The sequence below is a fragment of the Tyto alba genome, unplaced genomic scaffold (genome assembly GCF_018691265.1).
Source record: "Tyto alba isolate M040663 unplaced genomic scaffold, T.alba_DEE_v4.0 Super-Scaffold_48, whole genome shotgun sequence".
Taxonomy (NCBI): Eukaryota; Metazoa; Chordata; class Aves; order Strigiformes; family Tytonidae; genus Tyto; species Tyto alba.
The window spans coordinates 817,128-842,753 of NW_024881324.1; the positions used below are offsets into that span (position 1 = coordinate 817,128).

The window sequence follows — 25,626 nt, forward strand, 5'->3', positions numbered from 1 at the left end:
TTGTGCTACAGTTCACAGATTTGTAAGGTAAATACTGTGCTCCCAGTTCCATCCAGTTACTTCTTTATAAAGTTGAATTTTTTTTAAGTGTTCTGCTATTTCGGCAAGTCCCCAAAATAGATGTCAGAACACATTATACATCAAGCTAATCTTCACCTTGTTTTTCCCTTTTTTTTTTAAAAACAACCTCCCTGAGAGAGACAGTTCCTAAGAAGGTAAGTTGAGGTGTGTCAGCTTGGAGTATGACTTCTAGAGTTCTGTGCTATTCCACTGACTTGTGTTTTTTAAAATAAAAATAAAGCTTTGTGTTTGTGAAGGAGGCAAGAGAAAGAAATGTATGTGTCTGCGCTCTAGTGTTGGTAATAACAGCATCACATCTTGCTGCTCAAGGTGTTTAATAGATAATTGATGCTCACTCTGTTTCATACAAAATTAGTGTTAATTAGTTGAAGACAACACTGTTAACACTAAAAGTTGTTAACAATTCTAAGTTACCACGGTTATGGAATTTTACATGAAAATACAAAGAAAGGGTGTCAGAGTAGTCTCAGCCCTGAGTGCAAAAGCATTTCCTAAAATGTCATCAGTCTTGTTTGTGTTTTTGTCCCTGGGTGAGTGCGGCTGGTCTACACCCAGGGTGCAGGCCCTGAGGCTTGCTAGAGACAGAGGCAGTCCTGAGTGCCGCCCACCTTTGTCAGGCTTAGAGCTGCCCCTCCTCCGTGCTTATTATTTTGACAGCAACTTTTTGATACCTTAGAATCCCTCTCTGTATCACAGTATACAAAGAATTGTAAAATACATGCTATTCTTCCCTAGTTTTGTCAATAAAATGTTCAAATCTGGCCAGTAGAGGTGACCACTGAACATTCCTTGTACAGCCAAATACTACTACCAAAATCTAGCCGCCTGCTCCTTTCAGCCTCTGAAAGGTTTCAGATCAGCTTGCTCATTCTAGGTTAAGTGATGCTGCTGCTCACAACAGGATTAATTTGTGCTTTTACATGACTGACACAGCTTTTTGGTTGGTTTGCAAGTCAAACCACTGTGAATGCTTATCTTCACTTAAAAACCATGACCATCCCTCCCTCCCTTAACACCCCCTAGGACCCTACCTAGCTATCTGGGACATCCGTCTATCAAAAGCTTGCTGTCATGTGGTCTGTTGGTTGGTTTGTGTTAAGGAAGTTATCACAGCTGCTGCAGGGATTCTTCACTAACAGGCCAGTTGTGCCCAGGCCTCAGAGGCTACCATGAACTTCTAGAGCGAGTAGACAAAAAGCCTTCCACCAAGTCGAGCTTTTGCTGAACTTCTCTCTGCTGCCACTACAACTTCTTTCTGCAGAGATCAATACAGAACAAGGGTTAGCAAAATGCAACTGCAGGCGTACGACTGCCTTAAGCTTCCCTAACGGAAACCAGATTTTGTCCATATCGTTAGTGTCACATAGTAATGTGATGCGAAATGAGAGCAACCCATCTCAGCAGAACAGCAGTTGACAAAACAGATTTGGCAAGCAGGCTTTATGGCATTTGAGAAACTGGAAGGAGCTGGAACCAGTCAAACAAATCTCTTGCCAACGTAAACTGTTTCTCAGGGGTCAGATCACTGGGGCACAGGCTGGAGTGGTGCCAGAGCAAAGGAGCACAACTGCTTGGAGAACAGCCTCGCTTGCACTTGTGCAGAAGCCATCAGTGATGCCCGTGTTTCAGTGTTGGATTGTGCACCCTAACCTAGTCTAGAAGCATTTACATTTCCAGGTGTTTCTCCTTCGCGTGATTTAACAGCAAGAAGCCAAACACTGTTTGTTGCAGACCCGTCGCCCACCCCCTCAGCCTAGTACTGAGGCTTTCTCAGTTCTCACACCGGTTACGTCGGAGTAAGCAGAACACTGGATTCCCCTCAGCTGAACAAGGGCTAAGTAACCTTCAAGCTGAAAATGAGGTTCCTCAGTGCATTGTACAAACATAGGGATTGACTTTTGGTAAAAATAACAGGCATCTGAGAGACATAAAGAGAAACAGGTACACAAATGCATGCAAAATGAGCTGGGCCTCTCTGTGCTTGGAAATATTTGATGTAGGAACAGTGTTCATTCACTGCAAGTGACTGCTAGGACAGCGAGCCTGTAAATATGAATTGAGAGGGGTGGTTCGGTGCTTGGTTTACTCCATAGCTGAGCATCCACTTCGCGTACAGGCTGGTATGAACAGCACACCCACTTGGCACCATGCAAACTCTCAGCAACCTCCCAAGTGGCTTAGAGTTCAGTCTACTTTAAAGTGATCTCTTTCAATTCAGACATCAGGTGCCAAAATTTTGGCAATTCTATAACTGACCCACCTATAAAATGGTTTTAATTACCAGTTCAGAGAACGGTTTAAATGAAAACTTAACTATGTAAAGTTTTAACTATTAACTATGTAAAGCACTTAAGCCTTCTGCAAGTGAGTAAGATACATATGTGAGCTGTTGGCTAGTACATGCAGAGTGAGGCAGAAAGATGTTATGAAGCAACAAACAACAGTAATTTTTCCTCACCTTGCTTTCAGACTTCACAGTGATAACAGAACTCCCAAATCTTGATAGTTCCTATAAAACAACATTGCTTGTTACAATGCTGTTAGTTTTTCTAAAGTGGCACTTTCTCATTTCTCTCAGTAGTTTGCCTCCTGGTTACTTACCTCAGGAGAGATCAGGACATACTGTGCCTGGAGAAAAACAAAAAAAAAAAAAAAAAAGAGAAAAGTCAGTGGAGAGAACCACACTAGGAGAGTAGAAGACCAGTGAAATAACCCTGGCTCCTGAACAACAAAGTAATTCAAGAACAGGGGGAGCCAAGTCCCACAGATTCAGAAACATAAATAACCTCCTGTTTTCTGAAACTGAGTCAGAAGTCACTCGATATTTGTACTGGATGTAATTAATTAGCTGTTGTTATGACCGTGTGTCCTGATTTCACTTTTAGGTTTTCTTACCCAGTCCTCAGGACAGGGAGATATCCAGGACTTGCAGTGGCCTGTCACATTCCCTGCGGAAGCCAGCTTCCCACTGTAAATGTAAACACGGCCAGCTGCCCCGCCAAACAGCACCGTGATGTCGTGAGTTCGCAGCGGGGCTGTCACGATCATTTCGTCTGCAAATATTACAAGGATGACATGTGAATACGTCAGAAGTGAAACAATGCTAAAACAAAACACCAGAGAGTTTGCATTGACATACCTCTAGATGCCACAATTCCTATTAATGATGACAGTTAAAATGTTTCAATTTCTAACTGAGTTGCTTGGGATTTGAGAGATGCCTCCCACAAGGCACGATGGAATACTGGTACAAGTCAGTTGAGGAAGCAGACTGTGTTTAGCACTCGTGTGAGTATGTAGGTGACCAGTCTTCCTGTCGCCAAAAGTAAAACATTTCGCCTCTGATCTACGTTCATCAAGCTTTACCTAGTCCATCATTATCCAGGTCGCTTAAGTATACATCTCCTCCAAAGCGAGAAAACCTCTTGTCCCCGCTGAATGTGCTGAGGAGAGAGGGCTTGGTGCTGTCTGTCAGGTCATACACCAGAGCCAGCCCAGCCTGGTGCAGCACTGAGGAGATAAATGAAATCCTAGACAGGCTGTCTGAGAAAAAGGAGGAGTAACAGAAGTTGAGCATCAGACATAGGAACTCGGGTTTAATACCTGCAGGACACTGACAGCAAGTAATGCTGGCATTACATAACACAGACAAAGTGAATATAATTTATGAAACAAGATCAAGTGTTGTATGGCATTAACACTTATGAGCATAGAAACAATCTCTCAGCAATAGTACCAGGGAAGAATGCATTCAGGTTAGAGCTCTCTACACTTTGACTTTCGTAATTCCTTACTGCGTACCACCAGAGTAAGGACAAAATACTGTGTCGCTTTAATTGCGAGAAATATGCAGTCTACTAGCAAATCACCGCTCCATAAAATGCAAGGTAGTAATTCTGCTAAGCTAATTCTAAGAAAGGGAAAAAAAAAAAAAAATTGAAGTTGAGGCATAGTTGAGGGGACTCTACATGTAAAGCACTTAAAAGTGATTACAGTGATTATTTCTACTTTTTTTTTATTATTTATGTGGCAACTTAAAGGTCTCTCTTCTAATTTTCAACTTTGCATCTGTCCTCTGGTCATACAGAAATAAACATCCCAAAGCAGAAACGGTTTCCAGTTTTCAGGACATACCTGCAGTAGGTGCACCCACCACCAAAACTGCCCTTGTGGTCCCAGCCACAGACATCACACCACTGGCCAGAGACAAACCCATTCTGCCCATCACCTGTTAGATTTTTAAAACACCTATGTCATTTCTACAGCATGTCACCACACTGAACTAGTCATAAGGTCCCATTCTACAGAAGGAGCCCTACCTTATCTCCAGTGACTGCAAACCAGTGCTTCGTGCCTGGTGGGTTATATCCGTACACCTTGCCAACACTCTGCCTGATATCCGATGAGAAGGGACTGCAGCTGGAATTACAGTCTAAAATATATTTGTATGTAACAACATATTTTTGTACATTCGACTAGGATTGCTCCTCTTCAAGTATTTTCCCCTTTTAGTTCGGAATAATAGTGGCTGCCAAATTCTAGAAGTCTGTTTTAGCAATTCCCATGCTTGTTCTAACTCGTTTCACAACATTCAGAGCACAGACTTGGTCTGTCTATCTACTTCTTTATCACTCCATACATTTTTGTGTTTGCTTTGCTTTTAAGAATGCTATCTTGAAGTAAGTGCTACCTATAGGATCATTTTAGGTGTGCTCACCTGTCAGCATTTTCGTGCCCCCTCTCCAAGAAAACCCGAGAAATTCTTAAGTGTCTCTAAATAACAAAGACCCTTTCAATAGGGTCTGAAGACCCCCCTGCAGAAGGAAGGGTGAAGGCTTAAAAATATGAACTTAATAAAAATATTCTAAGCAGGACAAAGAGGAAACTTCCTGAAAAGCTGGAAGTCTGCTCTATTACAAATCTTAAATATTGCAGAAATAGGGCAGAATGGAGGACAGAGCAAGCTGTCATATACAACACACCCAGCACAACTCTTCCACGTGGGGCTACCAATCAGCAGTAATGTTACGTTCTCCAGCTGGCAGCTGTCAAGCGAAAATCCAAACCAAGCATAGTTTTCTTCCCCCTTCACCATCCAGTTGGCATCCTGTACTGACAGAAGTCCTGACAGACCAGAAAAATATGAATTACATCTTGGTGTACCCTGGCATAGAAAAATCTGTTAGCAATCCTGCCCTGATGCATCCTATGACAATAAGTTTCTGTAAGCAAAATTACACTGTCCATGATATGGCACCAGTTATCGCTAACTTTGCTTGCACAGTCTGCAACTGTACTGGCTGGTGGAAGCCTTTATTAAACACAGCCTGCTTCAAAATCCTTGCAACAGCCTACAGAACCAGTCAAGCCTGCCCTAAACTAGTGACTCCTTCTTAGGGATAGGACAACACTGAAACTGTTTGTCAGAACTTGTAATTCTTCAAAGGGTGGTAGGTAGGGGACCTTCAAGTAATTCTGGCTTTACTTCAAATAACTGTGTTTTGGTTTTGCAAAGATGTCAGTCAGCACTGTTTTGAAATCAATTTTCCTTGTGGTTTCTAATTTTACATGAAGTAGAATAAGCTACAAAAATCAAGCATTATTGGAAATCTCAGTTACATGTTTCTGACAAAGCTCTGAACACCTGTGTATGCTGCCCAACCCCTACTAACTTTATTCAGCTCCATACGTGGCCTTTCCTCCCTCATTCACAACAATCCTCATCACCTGTACTCATTAATGGTATTCACCTGTAGCTTTCCTCTTCAGCCACGTGAAGGAGCATGCAGAATGATAAAGCTTCACCTTTTGAGGTACATCTACAAATTTCCAAGGAAGACCAGTGAGTCTGCCTTGGTATCACCAACACACAGTTGAATCCATTGCTTTAGCAAGGCTTCCAACACTGTCTCCCACCCTGTTCTTGTTCCGGAGGTGGAACATTGCTGCCATGGGGATGGGCAGACAACCAGATGGGAGAAACCTGGTTGAGATGATCACCTTCACAGGGCAGCGTTAGCGGGTTGTACTCTGAATGCCTGTGACAAGTGGAATGCCTTCAGGGGCCTATCTTCAGACTCATCCTGTTAAACACTTTTATAAATGATTTGGAGAAGGCACCAACATGCCCTTTTATAAAGCTGGCGGGTGACAGGAGGTGAGGGGGTATCACTCGAGGGCAGGGCTACCATTGAGAGGCACCCAGACAGGCTGGAGGAACCAGCTGGCAGGAACTTCACAGAATTCAGCGAGGACAAAATGCGAAGCCTTGCCCCTGGGAATGGAGATGCCCTTGCAGCGATATGGGCCAGGGACAGACAGGCTGGGGAGCACCAGTGTGGAAAGGGCCCTGGAGATCCCGGTGGGCAGAGCGCTGAGTGGGAGGCTCTGACAGCAGAGATAGCCAACAGCATCCCAGGCTATGTAAGCCAGAGCATGGCAAAGAGATTGAGAGAAGCCAATGTTCCCCCTTTACTCCTCCCTAGACCGCACCTGCAATACATTGCTCAGTTTGGCACCCCACAAAACAGGAAAGATGTTGATAAACTGGAGCAAATGTAGCAGAGGGCCCCCAGGACGGTTAGGGGCTGGAGCTATTGCCCTGTGAGCAGAGACTGAGGAACTGGGACTTATTCAGCCTGGAGAAGAGAGGTTTTGAGAGGACCTAACAGCAGCCTGCCAGTATCCATGAGGAGGTTAGCAAGGAGATAGAGCCAGGCTCTTCCCAGTGTACTGGGTTCCTCAATGCTTCCTGTGCCCCTGACTTCACTATGCATGGCGGGAGGACAAGAGACAATGAGCATAAGCTGAAACAAGAGAGGTTCAGACTGGCTGTAACAAGACAGTTTTTCCCCTGCAAGGACAGCCAAGAAGTGGAACAGCTGCCCAGAGTAGCTGTGCATTCTCCATCATCACAGGTTTTTAAGACCCGACTGGATGAAGCCCTGAGCAATCTGGTCTGACTTCATAGCTGTCCCCTTACTGAGCAGGACACTGAACTAGATGCTTCCTGAGATCCCTTTGAACTTGAATTATGCTATGATTAATTAAGAACAAATGAGCAGTCACATAAAACATGGAAGGGTTAATGTACTCAATAAATATTACCTTGGTCACTCCTGTTGAAATATGAGAAAAATGCAACCACAAATCCTCTCTGCTGCCCACCGCCAGGTGCATATGGAGACCCCACAACCAGATCAGCATTTCCATCCCCATCAACATCAGCTGCCAGCAGGGACCAACCAAGGTTACAGTAGGAATGCTGCAATAAACAGTTTAAGCCTGAAAAGGAACTGAAACCACCCAATTTGTAGCAAAATAGAGAGATTTACTTCTAAAGAGTTAACTGTCTGCTTCTGATCAAATTACCCTCCCACTCCCTGATTTCAGTTGTTTTCTTTTTCTTTTGTTTTGAAGGGTTATGCATCTTTCTGTTCACCCTGCTGCCTTCCTGCACTGGAGTACAGACGTCTTTCCCACATACAACCAACCTAGGCAAAAGCCTGCTTGCACCTTCCCCATCAGTCTAAATTCCCCTGCAATTAGAAGCTTGATTTTAACATTCTATTTTTTAAGCCCATAAGCCCCTTTCCCCTTTATCCCACCTCCCGCTTGCGTAGCCCTGCTTTAGCCCGAACAATATACCTGACAAGTTATGGTAACGTTTGGTTGAGATGCCAAGCCTCTTCCCTCAGTGCCAAAATAGACATACACAGCACCCTACACAGCAGAAAAAGCAAATACGGCATGAGAGCATCGGCATGTCAGCACCACGTATGAAATGCAAGACAAAGCACAAAGGAGTGAAACAGTTCTGCAAGTGCTGTTAATACAACTGCAATTTTCCAATCAGAGCCTTCTCATAACACTGTCTTCCACCCCAAACCTAAGAACAGCCATGCTGTAACGAGTACTTCTATAACAAGCCAGAGAAGTACAGAGAAATAAATTTTCATTATACTGTGGGTAAGGAGCAAGGACAGTTATACCCACATTCACGTGGCTCAAATTTTGTTAATTATTATTTAATGCAATGGCACACGGTGCCAAGCACAACAGATGCATGCAATTTTCCAAGCTAATGGGTCTACATAAAATCATTTAAATTCCCATTTGGGCAACTAAGTTACTATCTGAAATTCTGAAGAGTTTTAAGCTTAATGAACATGGTATGAACCAAAACATTTTGCCTCAGTTTGCATGGGCTGAAAATATTCAGGGACCATTACGTGGACTCAGCTGGTAAACTGCAAATCACTAAGCCTCTGTAACTTGATTATTTTAGCAAGTGTGTCTGTGTTCCTATCACATTTTAGATATAATCTGTTGGCCTGTGACAGCAGATAATAAGGCTCACTGACCCATGAGGTCTGTTCCAGACTCTGTTCCTAAATAAAAAGGGTACATTCGTATTTCATGAATGGCTCCTTGCACTTCCAGCACATCAGTGCAGCAAAGTTGCAATCTAATTTGAATTTCTCATACAGAAAAAGGCCACTGAAAGAGAAATACAGATAGCTGTCATTGCTCTAATCAAAGTACCCACAAAGGTCATGGTGTTTCAATTACAATGCCACCTTGAGCAACAACAGAAATTCCCTCCCTTTTTTGAACGGTGAAACAAGTATGTATCACTAAAAACGTTCTGTTTGGAGGGCAAAGACCCCACCAAACCCATGTATGTGGCTTACTTTGTAAGTAAGAAACTGAGATCCCACAGAAGGTGCTCCAATTGCCAGATCTGGGACTCCATCCTCATTGAAATCCAGGACTGCCAGGGCAGAACCAAACCTTCCTGAAGGCTAAAAGAAGAGGGATTGCTCTCATGAAAATAACAAATGTTTTCAAGACAAAACCATCAAAACCTAATGCACATTTGCAATCACAGCACAGGGAAGAACTGGAAACAGAGATGAAAAGAGTCTATCCCAACAATTCTTAAGATTTTTCTTAGCATCACTGTGCTCCCAAGTAATAACTGTCATACTAATACACTAACTTGGAGTCAACTGTTCTGTTTGAGGATGTGGAGGTGTTAAAATATACAATAACTGAACATAATATGGCACTGCTTTGCTGTTTCCTCCTCTGAGCCTAGAGCACTGTTGATGTTAAACTTGCTATCTTTCCTGGTAACAGCATTATAGCTGTGAACCACTGACACATGCTGTAAGAAGACAGCAGCTGTTACTCCACAGTTTATAACCACAGAAATAGATTAAAAAGAAATGTATCTCATCTCCATTCTCTTCTTTGTGAATAAAGATATTTTTCACAGCGGATCATCTTCATTACCCAGAAAGATCATTTGATCCTGCTTCTCAGTTACAAACCAGTCACCATCATGTCAAATTGTAATTTACTCTTTTTTTGAAATAACAAGTACTCTTACTAAAGTCAAACAATGGTTTTGTAAGAAGTTATCAATTAATGAATAAATGTAGCTTCAAAGGAATCAAAATGTATATGAAATTAATAATTCTAGATTAAAAAGAAAGGGGGAAAAAGAAAAAAATCACAATACAGGGACCTGAATGAGCTTTACTGTGACTTACAGAGATGCTACCTCAGTTTCACTCATGGGAAAATTATGTTCTTAAGCCCGCTTACCTGGCACAGTAATAAAAGCGAACATACAGATCACATTGCTTTAACTGTTCCTGTGACTTAAGTAAGGGTTATTTTTCTCAAAAGGCACACAACATCCTTTCACCTGGAGGGGTAATTCAGGAATAATCATCATACATAGTAACGACACTGTTGCTCAGTCAAAATTTACCACATTTTCAGGCAAAACGCTGTAAGTGACAAATAGCTGACCTGACCCCTCACCTGATGACCCTGTAGGACTTGGTCAGCTTTCCGGTCTAGATCCATATCCCCTGGTGGCAAACCTGACTGGTTGCCATAGACCACGTAGACCCGTCCTATCTGAACATGGCCCAAAGTGCTGTACCCCGGTGCTCCGGCCACCAGATCTTCATATCCATCCCGGTTTAGGTCAGCTGAGATCATCGCCCTGTGCAGGCAGCAAGTCAACAAAATCATAGCATTGGCTTCCAGACTACTACAACATTGGCAAAAAATAAATACTTTCAGGTAAACCAAGACCTCATCTATTCCCTCATCTATTCTTGTAAAAATCTACACAGCATTTGTCATATTATATATTTGATTTTTGTTTTCTTAAATAAAAACAGAGCCTAGAGGATTCCCTCTGAGATCTGTAGGAACTGATTTACATGACAGAAGGCACCTGAGAGCAATCAGAGCAAGGAGCATGAAAAAGAGCTGCTTGCATATGACAGATTACAAAAGATGAAATTAAGTATCTCTTTAACTGAACCTCTGATTTAATTGATGGACTTAACAGTAGATAAGCAAAGGGATCACAGGTCTTTAACATGTTGGAGTTTAGAGAGGGAACGTGGCGAGAAAAGAACTAACTACTGTTAATTTGGCTGGTGTGAAGTAAACCCAAGAAAGAAACCTTGAATTTTTGAGTCAGAAGAAATAAAGCAAGATGAGCAGCAATGCAAATTTATTTTATTACTCTTCCCTTTTGCAGGTCAAACTAGAACCTCTACGGCAAGCAGAGAGAACATGCCTCTTTCCGTGTCCTGAATCTACCTTTGAACTCCCTACTCATCTCATAGTGTTGTCAAAAACACTCACTAGGCACCAACAGTGATCAATTTGGGACAGACAATTAATTCTACGCAAACATCAACCAATAACAAAAAAAGGGTAACTGTTCCTATACTGTTCAGAACTAGAGCCAATATTCGCTCTAATTTTGGTTCCTTCCATTCTGAGCTTGATCACACACAGAGCACTGATTTCCTTCACTAAGGAGAGAATGGAAAAAAGTGACAAGACAACCATTCCAAAGAAAGAGGTTACCTGACTAGAATTCACACCTGAATGGAAATTTTGTCCTTGATACAGTTTTATTCCATATCAACACAAAGAGGCTTACGCTAACATCTGAAGGAAAGGTCTTATGGGCTAACTTGCTGTTCTGGCCAGACAATAGAAGCCATTCAGCCAGATTTGTACCACTAATGGATTTGGACTGTCACTTTTAAAGAGTATCCAAAGAATAAACATTAATATTTTGGTGCGTACTCAAAATTTGCAGAAACTAAGAGGGATGTGGGAGGAAAGAAAATTACCAACCATCCAAGTCTAGCATAGGATGACGTCAGAAAATATGAAGCTGCTGGCTTGGAGATGTGCTTAGAAGATTTCTGATGTGTAGCTGCTAATGCTTTCCAGACACTGGTTGAAAAAGCACGGTTTATCAGGCGGAGGGAATTCTGAAATAAAAATAATAAAGAGACACAAGAATGGTTAAAACACAGGCTGAAACTCTAGAACGTTATGGAGCACATCAAAAACAAGTCAGCAACAGTGGCAATCGCCACATCTATGTGGATCAAAGTGGACTCTGACTCAGGTCATAAGCACCCTTTTTGAAAAACAGAAAATTCTGTAAGTTCTAAATAGAGCACTGCTAATTGTTCACTGCTATGTTCTGTTGGGACCTCCTAACCCCCAAAAGTGATCATATGGTTCTGTAAAACGTCAATACTAAAGTGTAAATACTAAAGATATATTTTGTCATTTTTGGCACTGCAAAATGGGTTCTAACTTCACTATACAATGACAAAAGTGTAAAAATTGAGTATTTATGATGTACATATATAGATGAACGTAGCGCTGTAATGTCCATGCAGTTAAGTCAGAGGCTGCTGTTAACATCCAGAGACCCCACTCCATCACGCAGCATTTCAGACTGAAATTAAAAACAATTCTATACAGAGCTGAATTTTACCTGACACATCTGTCACTTCTCACTTACTGTTGCCCAAGATTGTATGCTGAAGTGAACCCCTCTCTCTGTATAATTTATATTCTTTTCAAGTGTTTTTGTAAGCAAAGAAGTTGTATTCTGGTGACGTTCGTGGTTTGATTGTTTGTTTCTGCTAAAATAAAGGCAACAATAATAACAATTAATATAACTGAATTACTGACTGAAGCTAGGAGAAGCAAACATATTGCATGCAATCAGGTAGCCATTTCTCCCATGTATAAATGGAGTTCTCAAGAGATACCAGTTAAGGTGGTTTCTCTTTAGATGTTTGCTAGAAGAATACATACATTTGTACTCTGAACAGCTGACTTCCACATTTCTGTACGTGAATCAGGAGAGAATTTAGCTATGGTAACAGTAAACATGAATCGGTATTTTCATGATTAGCAGAACAAAGACTGACAAGCAAATAAAGTGTGAAGACTTAGCGCTTCAAGTGCTAGGTAAGTATTCTTGTCCTTAGGCTGGAAGGCAAAAGTCTCTCCTAGGTTCTGCACAGTTCCTCTATGCAAAACTTACTGATTCATGTTAAGAGAACCTCAAATTCACACACAAAAAGATAAACCAAAAGATCTCTAATTTTCAACAGCTCACTGTCCACATTAGTGGAAGACTCTCCTCCCATCAGTAAGTTTTTGAACCTTCAGAGCTATACTTACACGTAGCTGTCCTTGTGCTCCTCGGTGCAGTTTATAAACAGAGGGTTCTCAGGCAGGAAGCAGCCACTAAAGAAATACGCAGAATGCATTTTAAAGATTTTCCCGCAACGGAAGCGAAACTAAATATACAACTTTTATCCTTATTGATTCCTCTGTTAGAAGTCATCAGGTTTCTCAAGAAACCCTGATTATTCAAAATCAGAGCATCATTATAATCCCTAAAACCCCCTTTGATATTTATTTTAATGACCTTGATTAGGTTCTGTATGAATCTTACATGTCTTTATATAACACCTAAAGGAAAGTTACTGTAGCATGTCCTGCTAATTCTATTAATCTAAAGCACTTTTAATGAAAGTGCCACTCTGGAACAAAGAATGCAACAGATTGTACCATACAGTTTTTCAAACATCTTTTCCCAAAATAGCTGCAGTGATATTTTCTGTATAAATGGATGGATAAATTGTCATTGTTGGTCTTATAAATTTATTTACAGTGAGGTTACACTTATAATAGAGCACTACAAGACTAGAACTTCGATAAAAACATTCTGAGTACAAGCCTGAGCTTCCTATACTAGAATGTATACTGTTACTCATTCTAATCCTACTTGCCTAAAGTGTCTGAATGCAATATCTGACCTCCCCTAGGAAGGGACCTCTTTGCTGGCTGATGACAACAGCCAGAAGCCACAGCCACAGCTCAGACTGCCAGGCCAGGCAGAACCTCAGGGCACAGCTATGTAACATTTAAGCAGGCCCTTGAGTATGTCTTAAAGAATGCCCCAAATTTTCCCTGTCACTATCAGCTGGGCACGCCAGAGCCTTGCCTGGGGAAAGCAGCGTGAACATGTAACAAATGTGAACTCAAGGCCTGTGTAACCCTGCGCACCTGGGTAAAAGACAGCCACAGAAATCCCTCTGTCCAAGTGAGGGTATTTAAAACTCAGCCCCTCTTCTAGGAGAGAACCTGCCTTCAGAAGAACAATTAAATGGGTGTCAGAACTCGATTACTGCGCTTCATATTGCAGAAAACATGCGATACCTGGTTCCATTCTCCAGCATATGGCTTGTCAGCTCAAAAATATTGTTTGTCCAGAATGCCATGTCATCGACCCCTCCAAGGAAATACTCATGGAACTTCTCCACCAGAAATGGAGATTTACTAGCATAAGTTGGAAAAAGCTGAGCGACAAACAACATCCTTAGATGGATTTCTTATCTTCATGCCGTATATTTATTTTTACAAAGAAAACAGAAAACCAACCTTGGCAACAGCAAGCCTTTCTCCATGCCTGAAAGCAAAAAAAAAATCTTCAGAAATAAATCTGCTTCATTTAATAATATTTAATTATTTAAACAGTTCTTTTCAAGGCTTCTGTATGGTAAATACTATGCAAGTAATTACAGTTTCCTGTTGGTTGTTTATATATTTTTTAAAGCTGTAATGTGAGAAGTAATGATATTAACTTTATTGCTGCTCTTAATTTGGAGGGATTCACAGTGTTTGCAAATGCTGTGTGATTATCGGTAATTAACTAAAATAAAGGATATAGTTAGGCTGTTTAGAAAATTCGAAAGCAGATATTGCCAGATATCAAAACTTGCTTTTGAATTATTCTTGGTCTTGAAAGGATCTACATAAAGTGTAGGTAAGCCACCTATTTAGGTATGTACACTACTCCTTCAGTACATGAAAATTATATTGCTAACATGCCACAATGCAATGGTGCTTGAAGACACAGCTGTTCTCAAACAAATAGGCATAAATAGCTATTTAATGCACTTTGCTGTTTAATGTAAGACATTGAATCAGTGGTGTCACAATGAATTTAACAGTCATTAAGCAGTCCAAATTTGTATTATAGCCATTAAAAAAATTCAGGTGTTTTATGATTTTGGAGTCTAGTAGGGAATCCGTATTGCTGGCCTCAATTAATAAGGCATTTCAAAATAAGATTGTCATAATTTTCCTACAACTGTTTCACTTCTGAAAACCCAGACAAAGTTATTTGACTTACAGTTCAAGAAAGAGCAGGTAAGTACAGTCAGTAATTGTGCTCTCAGTTATGATCTCTTTTCCATAAAATTCCTTATAGATAGCTGCTAGGTCTTTGACAGGTACATACCTAAAAATCAAGACAAGGGTATTATAACAAGAGATTTTCCACATCATCTGATAGAAGATTATAGTTTTTGTAATAACAATAGCCTGCTTTAAAATACGCTAAATTTCAAAGACTATAGAAGTCATGAAGATTTACAAATGCCAGAAAGACCAGGATTGCAGGTGCAGTTACTCTCTGCACCACTCTCTCCTCTCGTTTAGGTTAAAAGACAGAAACCTGTAGAACCATTCCCTTATGGCTACTGCTGGTTGTTTCCACACGCCCCACACTGGTTCCCTGTCTTGGTGATCACACAGTCTTGGAGGATGTTCTCCAACTCTCTGATATGCCAAATCTACTCCTCGACAAACAGACTTTTCCCACAGCTGTGCCAGAGTTTTATTAATGAACTGTGCCTACTACACCTAGATGAATTATATCCTACTTGAACAAAATTACTCAAATGACCTACTTTATCAGTAGAAAAAAAGACGTATGAGTTTTAATTTCAGTTAAAAATTGTGAGAAAAAAAAATGTGTATATCTAAAATTGCAGCTTCTTTTTATGCTTTTAAAGCCTGGCTGAATTCCACAGCATCTATAACCATAAACACCCTCAACTTCCAAAACTTTAAATGAAAATCTAAGTTAGATTTATCTAACTAATTACTAGGACATTCCAGGAATCCTTTTTTCCTGATTATTTTACATGTAATTACTTATAATTCCCTTCAGAGATAAAGAATCTAATCTTTCTTGCTGTGTTCCTATACATAAAACTCCTTTTTTTCTTATGTCCTTCCAGTTTTTCACATCAGGGAATGGTAAACATGCATATAAGGAATATCAAACTCAGAAAAATTCAAATAGCTGCAAGGGTTTATTTTGAAAGAAAGATAAAGAGGGACAGAATTTTGTTAAAACACAGCAATTATTGAGAGTAAGCAGAAATAATTATTAAATTTTATGATAATTATTACCAGTTTGATGCCAGATAACTGAAGTCCAGCTCAAACTGACTCAGTATATCTCCTCCTGCAGACGGAAGAACGAAAAAAACCCATGAAGCTCAACAAACCAAACCCATGAAGTATCTATCATGAATAGCAGCACGAATGAAGCTATGTATGGCTATGCTACCTATATTTATATGGTAGATCCTCCAGCTATGTAATTAGAATACATAAATGATTCACCTGAAAGTATGCTGCATATTTTATACTTCCAGAGAATAAAAACAATGTAAAATTTCAAACCATAGTAGTGACTCCATTTAAACTTTAGCATCCTTCAGCCTGTGTTTGGCTTTAATACAAGTGTCCACGTGCCCTATCACACCTCCTGAAACACAGAGCATGAGGGCAGGTATGGCAGGGCTTTGCAAGCCATGGGACAGAGTGAGAACACGGTGTCCATATGACTCGTTCTTGGCTCCTGCGTTGTACAGGGTAAGAGCCAGAATCACCCACTGGCTTTGAAGGGGAGCAGTTATTCCAATAGAATGATCTATGATCAGCAAAGAGAAACATTACCAAAATCGCCAACACTGTGAGCTTCAGAGTATGAACCATGAAAATCAATCTGGAGAAAGACAAAACCAAGAGAACTGTCTGCTATTTTACTCATCCTCCCATATGTATTTTATTAATCCTTCCATACAAACACATGAGCAGAAACAAATTGTCCAAGCAACCCTGAAGTTTACAGGTCCCAAACCTCACCAACTTTGTTCTTATAGTGTTCGTGACACTATGTCCCTCTGAAAATCTTCCAGAAACAGGCCTCCAGCTTTTCTCTTACCTCCCCTCCAGAGTCCAAAGCTAAGCTATTCATCCCAATAAATCCAGTTATATCAATAAATAAAATAATATGGGCTTACTTCTCCCATGGCCTTCAGAAATCCTTGGTCGATGCCCAGGCTATGCCAGCTAACATCTGCCACCATATGTGAGGCAATTCCAAACAGGAAAGCCACCAGCTTCTCTGTAGCCTACACAACAACAAGCCACTTGTAGTAAGGTCAGTAATTTTACTCCTGTCTTTAAGAAGAGGTGAGCATTTTACATAAGTGCATTATACAGGAATATAGGTGAGAAACTCTTACAATCTAGGAACTTAGCATGACAAAGTGTTGACTGCTCATTCCTTGATGCTGGAGTCACTTTTTGTGGCTTGAGAAGCTTTAAACACTTCATACAGTCCAATGCCATAGAATGACATGATTGATGTCAGGACAACTTGTGTAATTCAAGTTAGATGTGTACTAAAGTGTTTTTCTGGACTGGGGACAACCACTTCCACTTCCAAGGAGTGAACCCTCTCTGCCACCATGGGCATTGTGCAGGCACACAGAGGAGAGAAAGACATTCCTGTGCAAGTGCTGTTCACTGTAAAAGTACCTGATTAAAGCCCAGGTATGAAATAACTCATTCCTACAAACAGAAAAGTTATTTGGAATAAATTTATCAGCAACAGAAACTTCATTTCTCCAGAAAAGAATTCTCCACATTGAATCACTAAGTTTCAGAGGTCTTTTAAAAATCTGTAATTGAATCATGGTTTTTGATGAATTTGTACTTGCTGCAGGTTAATAGTTTTCAAGATCAGTACCACCAGCAGCCAATAAAAAGGCACACAGACTTGTTTAGGTTTTAAAGACTGCATGCTCTCAAATGCTTCTCCACCTTTATGACTTTCTGATCAGAGAGAGAACAGCAAATTCTCCAGCACAGAAAACAGTATTACCTTTAAAATCATTCTCCCTTTGACAATTTGTTTTTCCTCTTTTCCTGTGTACCTCACATGCCATAAACAAGAGCAAATCAGGACTGAGTCCAAGATTACACAAGTGAGAATTCTAAAAGACGCTTGTTTTTTTTTAAGTGGCAAACACTCAACCAGAACTGACAATAATGCAAGACCACCAATCACATTTGAAAGTTTGTACCTATGAAATGTATCATAAGCACCACACCACACTGGAGATAACTGATAGATTTTGTATGGAAACTGTAACTTTTTTGTCTCATAAATTAAAAACGGGATTTCAAATTTTCCTTTATCAGCAGAGACTTTAATTTAAAACGTGTATTTTTTTCTACACTTCCCAAAGGATGAAATTGCAACAAGTGAAGGTGAAGGAAAAAACAGGAAGCAAAGTCAAAAGTTAATGACATTTCTTACCTCTTCCCAAGGCTGAGGATAATTCCTTCTGATGTAGTGAATACTTGCACTGAGAAATGGTGACCAGTGAGTATCTTCAGACACATCATGGAATATTCCTATTGCAATAAAATTATATCAGTATTTGATTTATTCTTGGTGAGGTGGGGGGGAAGGAAAAAAAAAAAAAAAAAAACAACAAAGAAAAGGTTTTCTCCATAACCCCCCCCCCAGTATTTTGTTCAATTTCGTATCATACAGATGATACATTTTGCAATCCACTTATATGAGAAGAGCCAAATGAACTGTATTTTTATATGATTTATACAGTTAAAAGAGATACTAGATTTACCTTCTATGATTTTGGTTTGAAGCATCTCAAAATTTAGTGCCTGCTCCCTTTCTCTGTGCCTGTGAGTAGGTACAGTACAATGAAAAACTGCCTCCCAAGTGGAGAGGGTAAAGAGACCCGACAGAGAAGCTGTTGACCAAACGAATGCATCAAATTGTATGGCAGAAAAGCTGGTGGGTGTGTCAGCCAACTCAAAATATCATGCTTTGGAACAGGTATCAGTTTCCATGGGCTGGAGGAGGGCTATGTCATCATCGTTTTCAACAGAAAGGCAAACTTGCCACAGTACAGTCAGTGTAGGAGCAGAAGAAGGGCAGAGGAAAGCAGGAAAAATCATGTTTTCCTTTGAAACACCAATTATTACTCTCACTTGGATTTATGCAGAAGAGATTATGTAGGATCTAACAGTGGCCTTGCCTAAAAATTTCTGTGTACCTACATGAAGCTAAGGGCAAAGTGATGCCGACATGACAAGACCAAATCCTCTAAGAGGGAAGAAGATAGGCAGGAGCTGGATTGTTTGGACCATCAATAAGCTTGGAGGAAGTGTATGTGTTTGTTCACGCAGAACTGTGAAATTGCAGAAGATGAAATTATATTAAATGCTGAAACTGAGAAAGCAGACCTTGTGGGTCACCTCCTGGCCTCCTGACATTTTACAGTGCAGCTGAACTAGGTAACATAAGGATGGGATTTGTTAGACCAAAATTAAACATGCACAGAGCGGACTTCTACATATAAGTCTGTCTCCTGCCTGGAAAGACAGTCTGGATGGCTTTGCTCTGGACCTGGAGGCACAGAGTTAAAACAGCTCAGATCCACAGAGGTACCGGTTTCTTCCACATTGACTAAAGAGACTGCTGACAAGCGACCTAAGTATAAAATAAGGTGAGATGGACCTCAACTGTAGTGAAGGAATGTAGGCTGGAGGCTGCAGATGGAGAGGCTCTGATCACTGGCCTGGTTTAAGGCAGAAGTCAAAACTGTTAAAAGGGAAAACTGAGGTAGATGGAAATAATCAAGGTAGGAATTGAAGAAATCCCAGGAGAACATCAGACCTGAAAAGGAAGACTGAAATCTGGGACAAGATGTTAGCATCTAACGAGATGTTAGACCAGGAACAGTGACCTGCTGAGTGACAGGAGGCAAACCCAGTGCCAGAGCAGAGGCAATCTGAATGCAAACTGATCTCCATGACATGACAACAGAGATGATCCTGTTAGACAACCTGGATGGGGTAACCTGCCTATCAGGATATAAATCAAGCAGCCTGTAGCTGGCAAAACTAGCAGTCAGCGTCAACAACCTACAGCTGAGAAACAATGAGAAGTCTAGCTGCCACTGTATACTTTAAGACTCAAAGGAGAGCAGGCGATGACAAAAGATGGGGAAAGTATCCTTGGAAAGACAAATGAGGATTTTGCAGTTTGAGGCAGGAAAACCAAATACCAAGATAATTGAAAGCACTGGCACTCAGCTGAAAAACATGTAAAAGATGAAGCAAATCGAACAAGGATCCCAAGAATGCTTTGAATTTAATGGATCTGAATTTGCATGACCCACTAAAATAAACCACCACTCATACTTTAGTCTTCCAGTAAGATCTGAACAATCAATTGGCCAGATATCCTCACACAAACTGTGTATCACTGCCTCGTCTCTGGCATATGCCTAACATCCTAATAGCTTGTTGCTGGAGGACAGGCTGTCTTTGTGCCATTTGCTAATTGCTCACTATCCAGATTTACCGCGTTAGCAGAAAGTATCCTGGAGCAAGCCCTAGATGGCTGTTTTATAGCTCCAGTGTTGCTGGAGAAGCCGGTTATGATCAAGAGCTGACCTGCCAGAGTTGAAAAATCAGGGGACCACCTGCAAGTCAAGACAGACTTTGTACAGGGCACTAATACTCTGGTGCAGTCTTCAGATCTGCAAGCAGCAAAATGAAGACTGACATTCATTTCAAACAGGAACCAGTAAAGAGCAAAACACAGCAATCTGGAAAAGAAAGGCTTTAAACTAGGATGTTACTAGTATGCCCCCAGCAAGTCCTAAGCTGTTTTGGTTTTGTGGGGTGTTTTCATATTCTCCTATTGTCTTTGTGCCTGACCTGAAAGACACTAATACTTCCTAATATAGAAATTAGCTCTAGGCTTTCCCTAAGACTTAGGCAAAAGATCATGTCGTCCTCTCAGTTTCTCCCCAAGGCAGTACTCAGTAATCTGATTTAATTTAGTCAAACAGCATCCTTCCATCAAATTGCTCTACACAATAAATATATAAATTTAACCAAAAGTTACTTTCTATAAGAATATAATAAATTTGAAAACGTTTTTAAAGTTCTACAAAAAAAGCTCAAACTACTAACAAAAATGGTGGATATTTTTGCAGGAAGTATTTTTGGCCATACTTCATTTCTTATAGCATAAATATTTTCAACCCAACTAAATTCTATAGGATTTCCATATAAAAATACGTTTGTTACAATATTGGACTTATAAAGCTTTCCTTACCATTTTTGCAGATTGAAGGATAAAAGGCATCAGGATAAATGCTCCCAGCCTGAAATGCATCTTGGTGGTTTAGTAACAACTGGGAAAAGATGAATCAGAATGCTAATGGATAGCACAAAAACAGAATTTACTACTAATATCAATGAGAAAATGTAAATACCCAGCAAGATACAACTATTATCTTGGTAAAATATGTTATTTCAGTGTTGTCATTATCCTCCATCATTCCCCTTTCCCCCCTCCCTCACCCCCCCACCTAAATCCTTGTAAGCAAAACTAAACTTGTCGGTATGTACTGTAATTTGAAAGGCCATTTAGGAAAGCATTTGTGTAATCTAACTTAGGTGCTGGTGAAGTCACCTCCTGAAGGTGACCTCCTTCTCTTGAACCAAACACAAAACCTGGGCTGCGAATTTCCATCCTCCAAACCACAGCATCGCTGTCTACAGCGGACAATGGGAATACTTCCCTTGAGTGATCTCCTACTTTGATAAAAGATCGAGTTATATAAAATGGCCTTTTCTACATTGTCCGAAAAGATATGGAAAATGTTTGTAACACAAAACACGTGTGTGTTTTGCTTATGAAAACAGTCCGTATGCTCACAGAGCTCTGCTGGATACAGCCCATGAAAGAAAAAGCTATTTGCACCAATCAGAAATCAGTTAAGTGATACATATGTGGTGGACTAAATTCAAAACCTTGCTGTCATTTTGCTGTCCTTATGTTTATTAAATGTCCTTTCCAAAGTCCTCTACTGGTTCTTCTAATACAACTACTTGTGGAGGGTATGACTTAGGAAGATGTGAAAACATGTGAGAAACCACACATGGTATATACACATTATTATAACAGCTACAGATTTCTAATAGTATTCAGGAGGAGTCAAACTATTTTCAACAGAAAAGGTAAAAATACAGTCCAGGCACAGTATTTATACATGTATTACTGAGAATAAATAATAAAGAAAGGCAAGAAGACAGAAAAGCATTCAGAAGAAAGATGTATACTATTAAATAATAATGTGCTTCCTACCTGTCTATAATTAACATTCCCTTCATGCTTAATGAAAAATTCCAGAGCTCTATGTGCTGAAAAAAAACATATTGAAGTAGTGATTTATAGGTACTATGGCCAGGCCCATGTTTTGTTAGAAGCATCACCAAAACCAGAATACACTGCACTGTCACACCTAAGCCAAGTGGCACAGATGCATGAAACATGCTTTCTCAAAACATTCTGTGTGAGAGTGTGCTTTCCCACCTCAGGAGCTAATCAGAAAATGCTGTTTCTGTGGCACGTCTGAGCACGGAGGTCTCATCAGTGTCTCTCCAAACCCCAGCTTCCAAGCTGACCAACAAAGCCAGAACCGCAGGGAAAAAAACCCATGTCCAGAGCTGAGCTACTGCCATGAACTGATACAATCACACCCAGCACGTATAGGGTATGGATCAAAGTTGGAGCTGTAAAGGATCCACCTGAACAGTATTTAAGTTTCACTGTTGCCCTTAACATTGAAAAAGGTACCTTAGGAATCACTGCGGATGTTTAACAGTTTGATTCATTTTTTAACATGTAGGAAAACCAACAAAAATCTAAAATCGGCAAAGTAAATAATACTATTTATTTACTGAACAGGCAGACATTCTTACTGCCAAAATATTTATTGAGGAACAGTAAGAAGAGAATGAAACAAACTGACATCACCTTCCTTTAATGAAGCCTCCTTCTAATTAATGTTAGATCCCAGGGATAGTCTGTTAACGCTATTCTAAAAACACCCAACATTGCCTCTAAAATTATTTGGTTGAAACTGAATGCATGGGTTATCATCTTACCCTCCCACACAAAGTTTTACTCTTCAGTTGAAGCTATTTATAAACTAAGACTGATCAAGATAGCCCAGAATATGCTGAATTTAATTTGATCCTTCTCAAATAAATCACAACACAGAAAAAAAAAAAAAACAAAAAAAAAAAAAAACAAAAAAACAAAACAAAAAAAAAAAAAACAAAAAAACAAAAAAACCAACCCTCTCATTCTGGAATAAGATTTACACAAAACTCTATGGATTTGAACAATCTTTCACTTTGAATTTTATCCACTGACCTAAACCACCCTTATACAAATATGTTAAGATACCTTAAGGACCAATCTTGCACCAAAACAGGAATAACTTAAAAATAATAATAAAAAGTCTTAACATTGTAAGGCTCAGACATTTCAACACACATCTCTCTTTCCAGTATGGCAGTGTCTCAGTTCGGCAGTTTGGTTTTCCTGTCTCCCATCCCCCCCAACTTTTCTCATCATTCGCATGAGCCCAGGTCCTACAAGGTCGCCTTTACAAGGAATTTTGAGATGGATCCCCAGAGTTGCAGAGAGCCCAGTGGGTCTGACAGCAGCCCCTGGGGGCGGGGGGGGAGGAAGAACCTCCCCACTCAGACCTGCCTCCAGCAGCAGTGCCGTGACAAGTAGGACACAGCACAGCTCTGCTGAGCACACGGAACATGATCAACATTTTGAACAGGCAGAGCTTTTCACCATTTTATGTGTACTTTCAGAAGTCTGTGCAGGATAGACTTTGGTGCTGGTTTTGAGTCGGAGGAGGTCCTTTCTGCAGTTTGTTGGGTTTTCTTCCTGGAATACTCGGTGTTTGGATTTGGTAATAACTTGCAGTATCTTATCACCATGGACTTCTATTTGCACGTTAATAAAAGCACTGCTTTTAGCAGCATCAGGGCTGATCCCAGTTGAATGTCATTTCCAGACAAAAGGACAAAATTTGTTGTAAACTAGGACCCAAATAGGACTAGGACCCTTGTGTACACACTACTCCTCAGACAACCGAGATCTTTACATTATATACATGTAGGTTTTCTGCAATATGCTTCCTTGATTAGGAAAAAAAAAAAAAAATTACTGCTTTGGGACAGATCTGCTCTTGTTTCTCTTTGTAGATTTCTTGCAAGTACAGTCTATATTCTGCCAAATCTGTTACTTCAAGTTTTCAGAAGCTCATACTCAGTAATTAGAGTCCCGAGCTTGTGAAGACGTATGTGCTTGCCTAACTTCAGGCAGTGTGACTCCTACTGATCACTCCGGGTTTCCTGACATATCGTTAGGAAAAGTGAATGCTTGCAGGATGCTGATCAAGGGTACAACACTCAGCAAGAGAGCATAGTCTCAAATGAACGCCGTGAATAATCCCATTTGTTCAGTTGCATGTATGCAGCACAGAAAGTTTGATAAGATTACCAGAATAGAGAAAACTTCGTATGTTTTACTATCTGTTTGAGCAACAGATTAAGAATCAGAAACAGAAGAACAAACAGTTAAAACTGTCAGTCTAAACGTTTCAGAATAACCTCACACTGCTCGAGAGTGTTCCTGCAAGAACTACAGCAGAAATCAGATTTTAAAAATAACACATGCAAACAAGAAATTCAAAACAGAAATATTTCCCCACTTTGATGTTCACTCAGTTCTGTCCTTCATTGTCTACAAATCTAGGCTGTTCAGGCTACAGATAGCAACCCAGCGGAAAGAGACACAGAACACAATGTTCACGATGTTAGTCATAGATACAAACCCATTACAGCATTTCATCTATTTTATGTAGGTATGGCAAAAATAATACATGGTGATTTGAAAACAGAGCTACCACAAATGATCTGTGTTATTCTCTAGTTTAAAAATAGCAATCCCATAACTTGTGTAAAGTATTCCTTTTCTTTCTCCAAATCAAACTCTTCCTGCCTAAGACTCACTGACACAAACATTCCAGTTACATAACGCCCGTGATTTAGAAAATGGAAAACTGTGCAACCAAACTGATTCAAGCATTTTGCTTATAAAACCAGTAAAGTTTCAAACTTCAAAACCAAACTACTCATCTATCCTATGTTACATTTTTTTTTTAATTACGTAGAACGCTCATTACTTTAGCATTATTTCATCCCTTTGCTTTCCAGACGAATCTGAATTTATTTCTCTTCTGAAGCAACTCAAAAGATACATAAATTCACTCCTTAACATATCTTACCTATTTCAACGTGTGTTGAAATTCCACTCAGGATACATCTTTGACAGAAATGGTATAGTATAATCAGCAAAACAGACCAGATCTTCAAACCAGGCATGATGCTGGCTCAAACTGTGATTTTCAGAAGCCTGGAGCTGTAGCACTGTGACCTTTGAAACGTAGGTTACAGAGCATGGCTTTTCTTTCGGACACGCTGCTGACACAGCAAGAAAACGACCGGCATATTGACAAGGCTATTTTCTACCAATGCTTTTCTTTACCTCAACTGAAGTAATTTATAATACAATAAATAAGCTACAGGTGTTCTCCCCTCTTGAATTCTGTAGTATCTGCAGGGTTTGGGCAGTGTAACTACCACCACTGCACAGCGGCAGCGAGGTTGCTGTTAAAGTAGAAAAGCACAGCGGAGAGGAGCGTTCTCCCGCAGTTCCTACAGCTCCTGCGATACACTTGCATTACAACAGCCGCGCCAGATTTCACACACAAAAAAAAAAAAAAAAAAAAAAAAAAAAAAAAAAGGCCAATCACCAAAGCGGTATTAGTAGAAACACACGAGCTGTGGGCAGTACGCATTCCGAAGCTTCGGCGAGCGGACACTGCAGACATGCTTTTGGGTCTGGCGACCCAGCCGGGAAGCCCGGTTGCTGCGCGGGGTGTGGAGAATCCTGAGGGGCCTCCCGGCAGGCACACGGCTACGAGCCACCCCGCAGCCCGAAGGCAAGGCGGGCCGGGCCCCCGGGGGCGCCGGGCCCCCGCGCCCCCGCCTCTGCCTCCCTGAGGGGCGCCTCCACCGGGGCAGGCAAACCGGGCTCCCCCCCGCCGTGGCCCGGCT

At 40.6% G+C, this 25,626-nt stretch overlaps 1 protein-coding gene across 3 annotated transcripts; it reads right to left on the reverse strand.

The window, feature by feature from the left end:
- Nucleotides 1–378: 378 nt before the first annotated feature.
- On the reverse strand, nt 379–25,603 carry GPLD1 (glycosylphosphatidylinositol specific phospholipase D1). 3 transcript variants are annotated; one of them, XM_042806753.1, is made up of 26 exons: nt 25,323–25,602; nt 24,795–24,987; nt 21,785–21,840; nt 20,750–20,828; nt 17,909–18,006; nt 16,605–16,715; nt 16,258–16,306; nt 15,706–15,760; nt 14,639–14,746; nt 13,885–13,912; nt 13,663–13,802; nt 12,619–12,684; nt 11,948–12,071; nt 11,263–11,402; nt 9,916–10,102; nt 8,775–8,885; nt 7,729–7,803; nt 7,189–7,345; nt 5,064–5,205; nt 4,401–4,500; nt 4,216–4,309; nt 3,448–3,624; nt 2,977–3,134; nt 2,683–2,709; nt 2,540–2,590; nt 379–1,336 (listed from the first exon to the last, which is right to left on the reverse strand). In XM_042806753.1, exons 2-26 carry the CDS (start codon nt 24,889–24,891, stop codon nt 1,259–1,261), a joined length of 2,508 nt encoding a protein of 835 aa, XP_042662687.1. In that variant the 5' UTR covers nt 24,892–24,987; nt 25,323–25,602; the 3' UTR covers nt 379–1,258. The 3 variants fall into 3 exon arrangements, 2 of the variants coding, with proteins under 2 accessions (XP_042662687.1, XP_032854713.1); XM_032998822.2 differs by having other exon boundaries at nt 24,795–25,602; XR_004407976.2 differs by lacking the exons at nt 379–1,336; nt 2,540–2,590; nt 2,683–2,709 and having other exon boundaries at nt 3,043–3,134; nt 3,221–3,624; nt 24,795–25,603.
- Between the last annotated feature and the right edge of the window lie 23 nt (nt 25,604–25,626).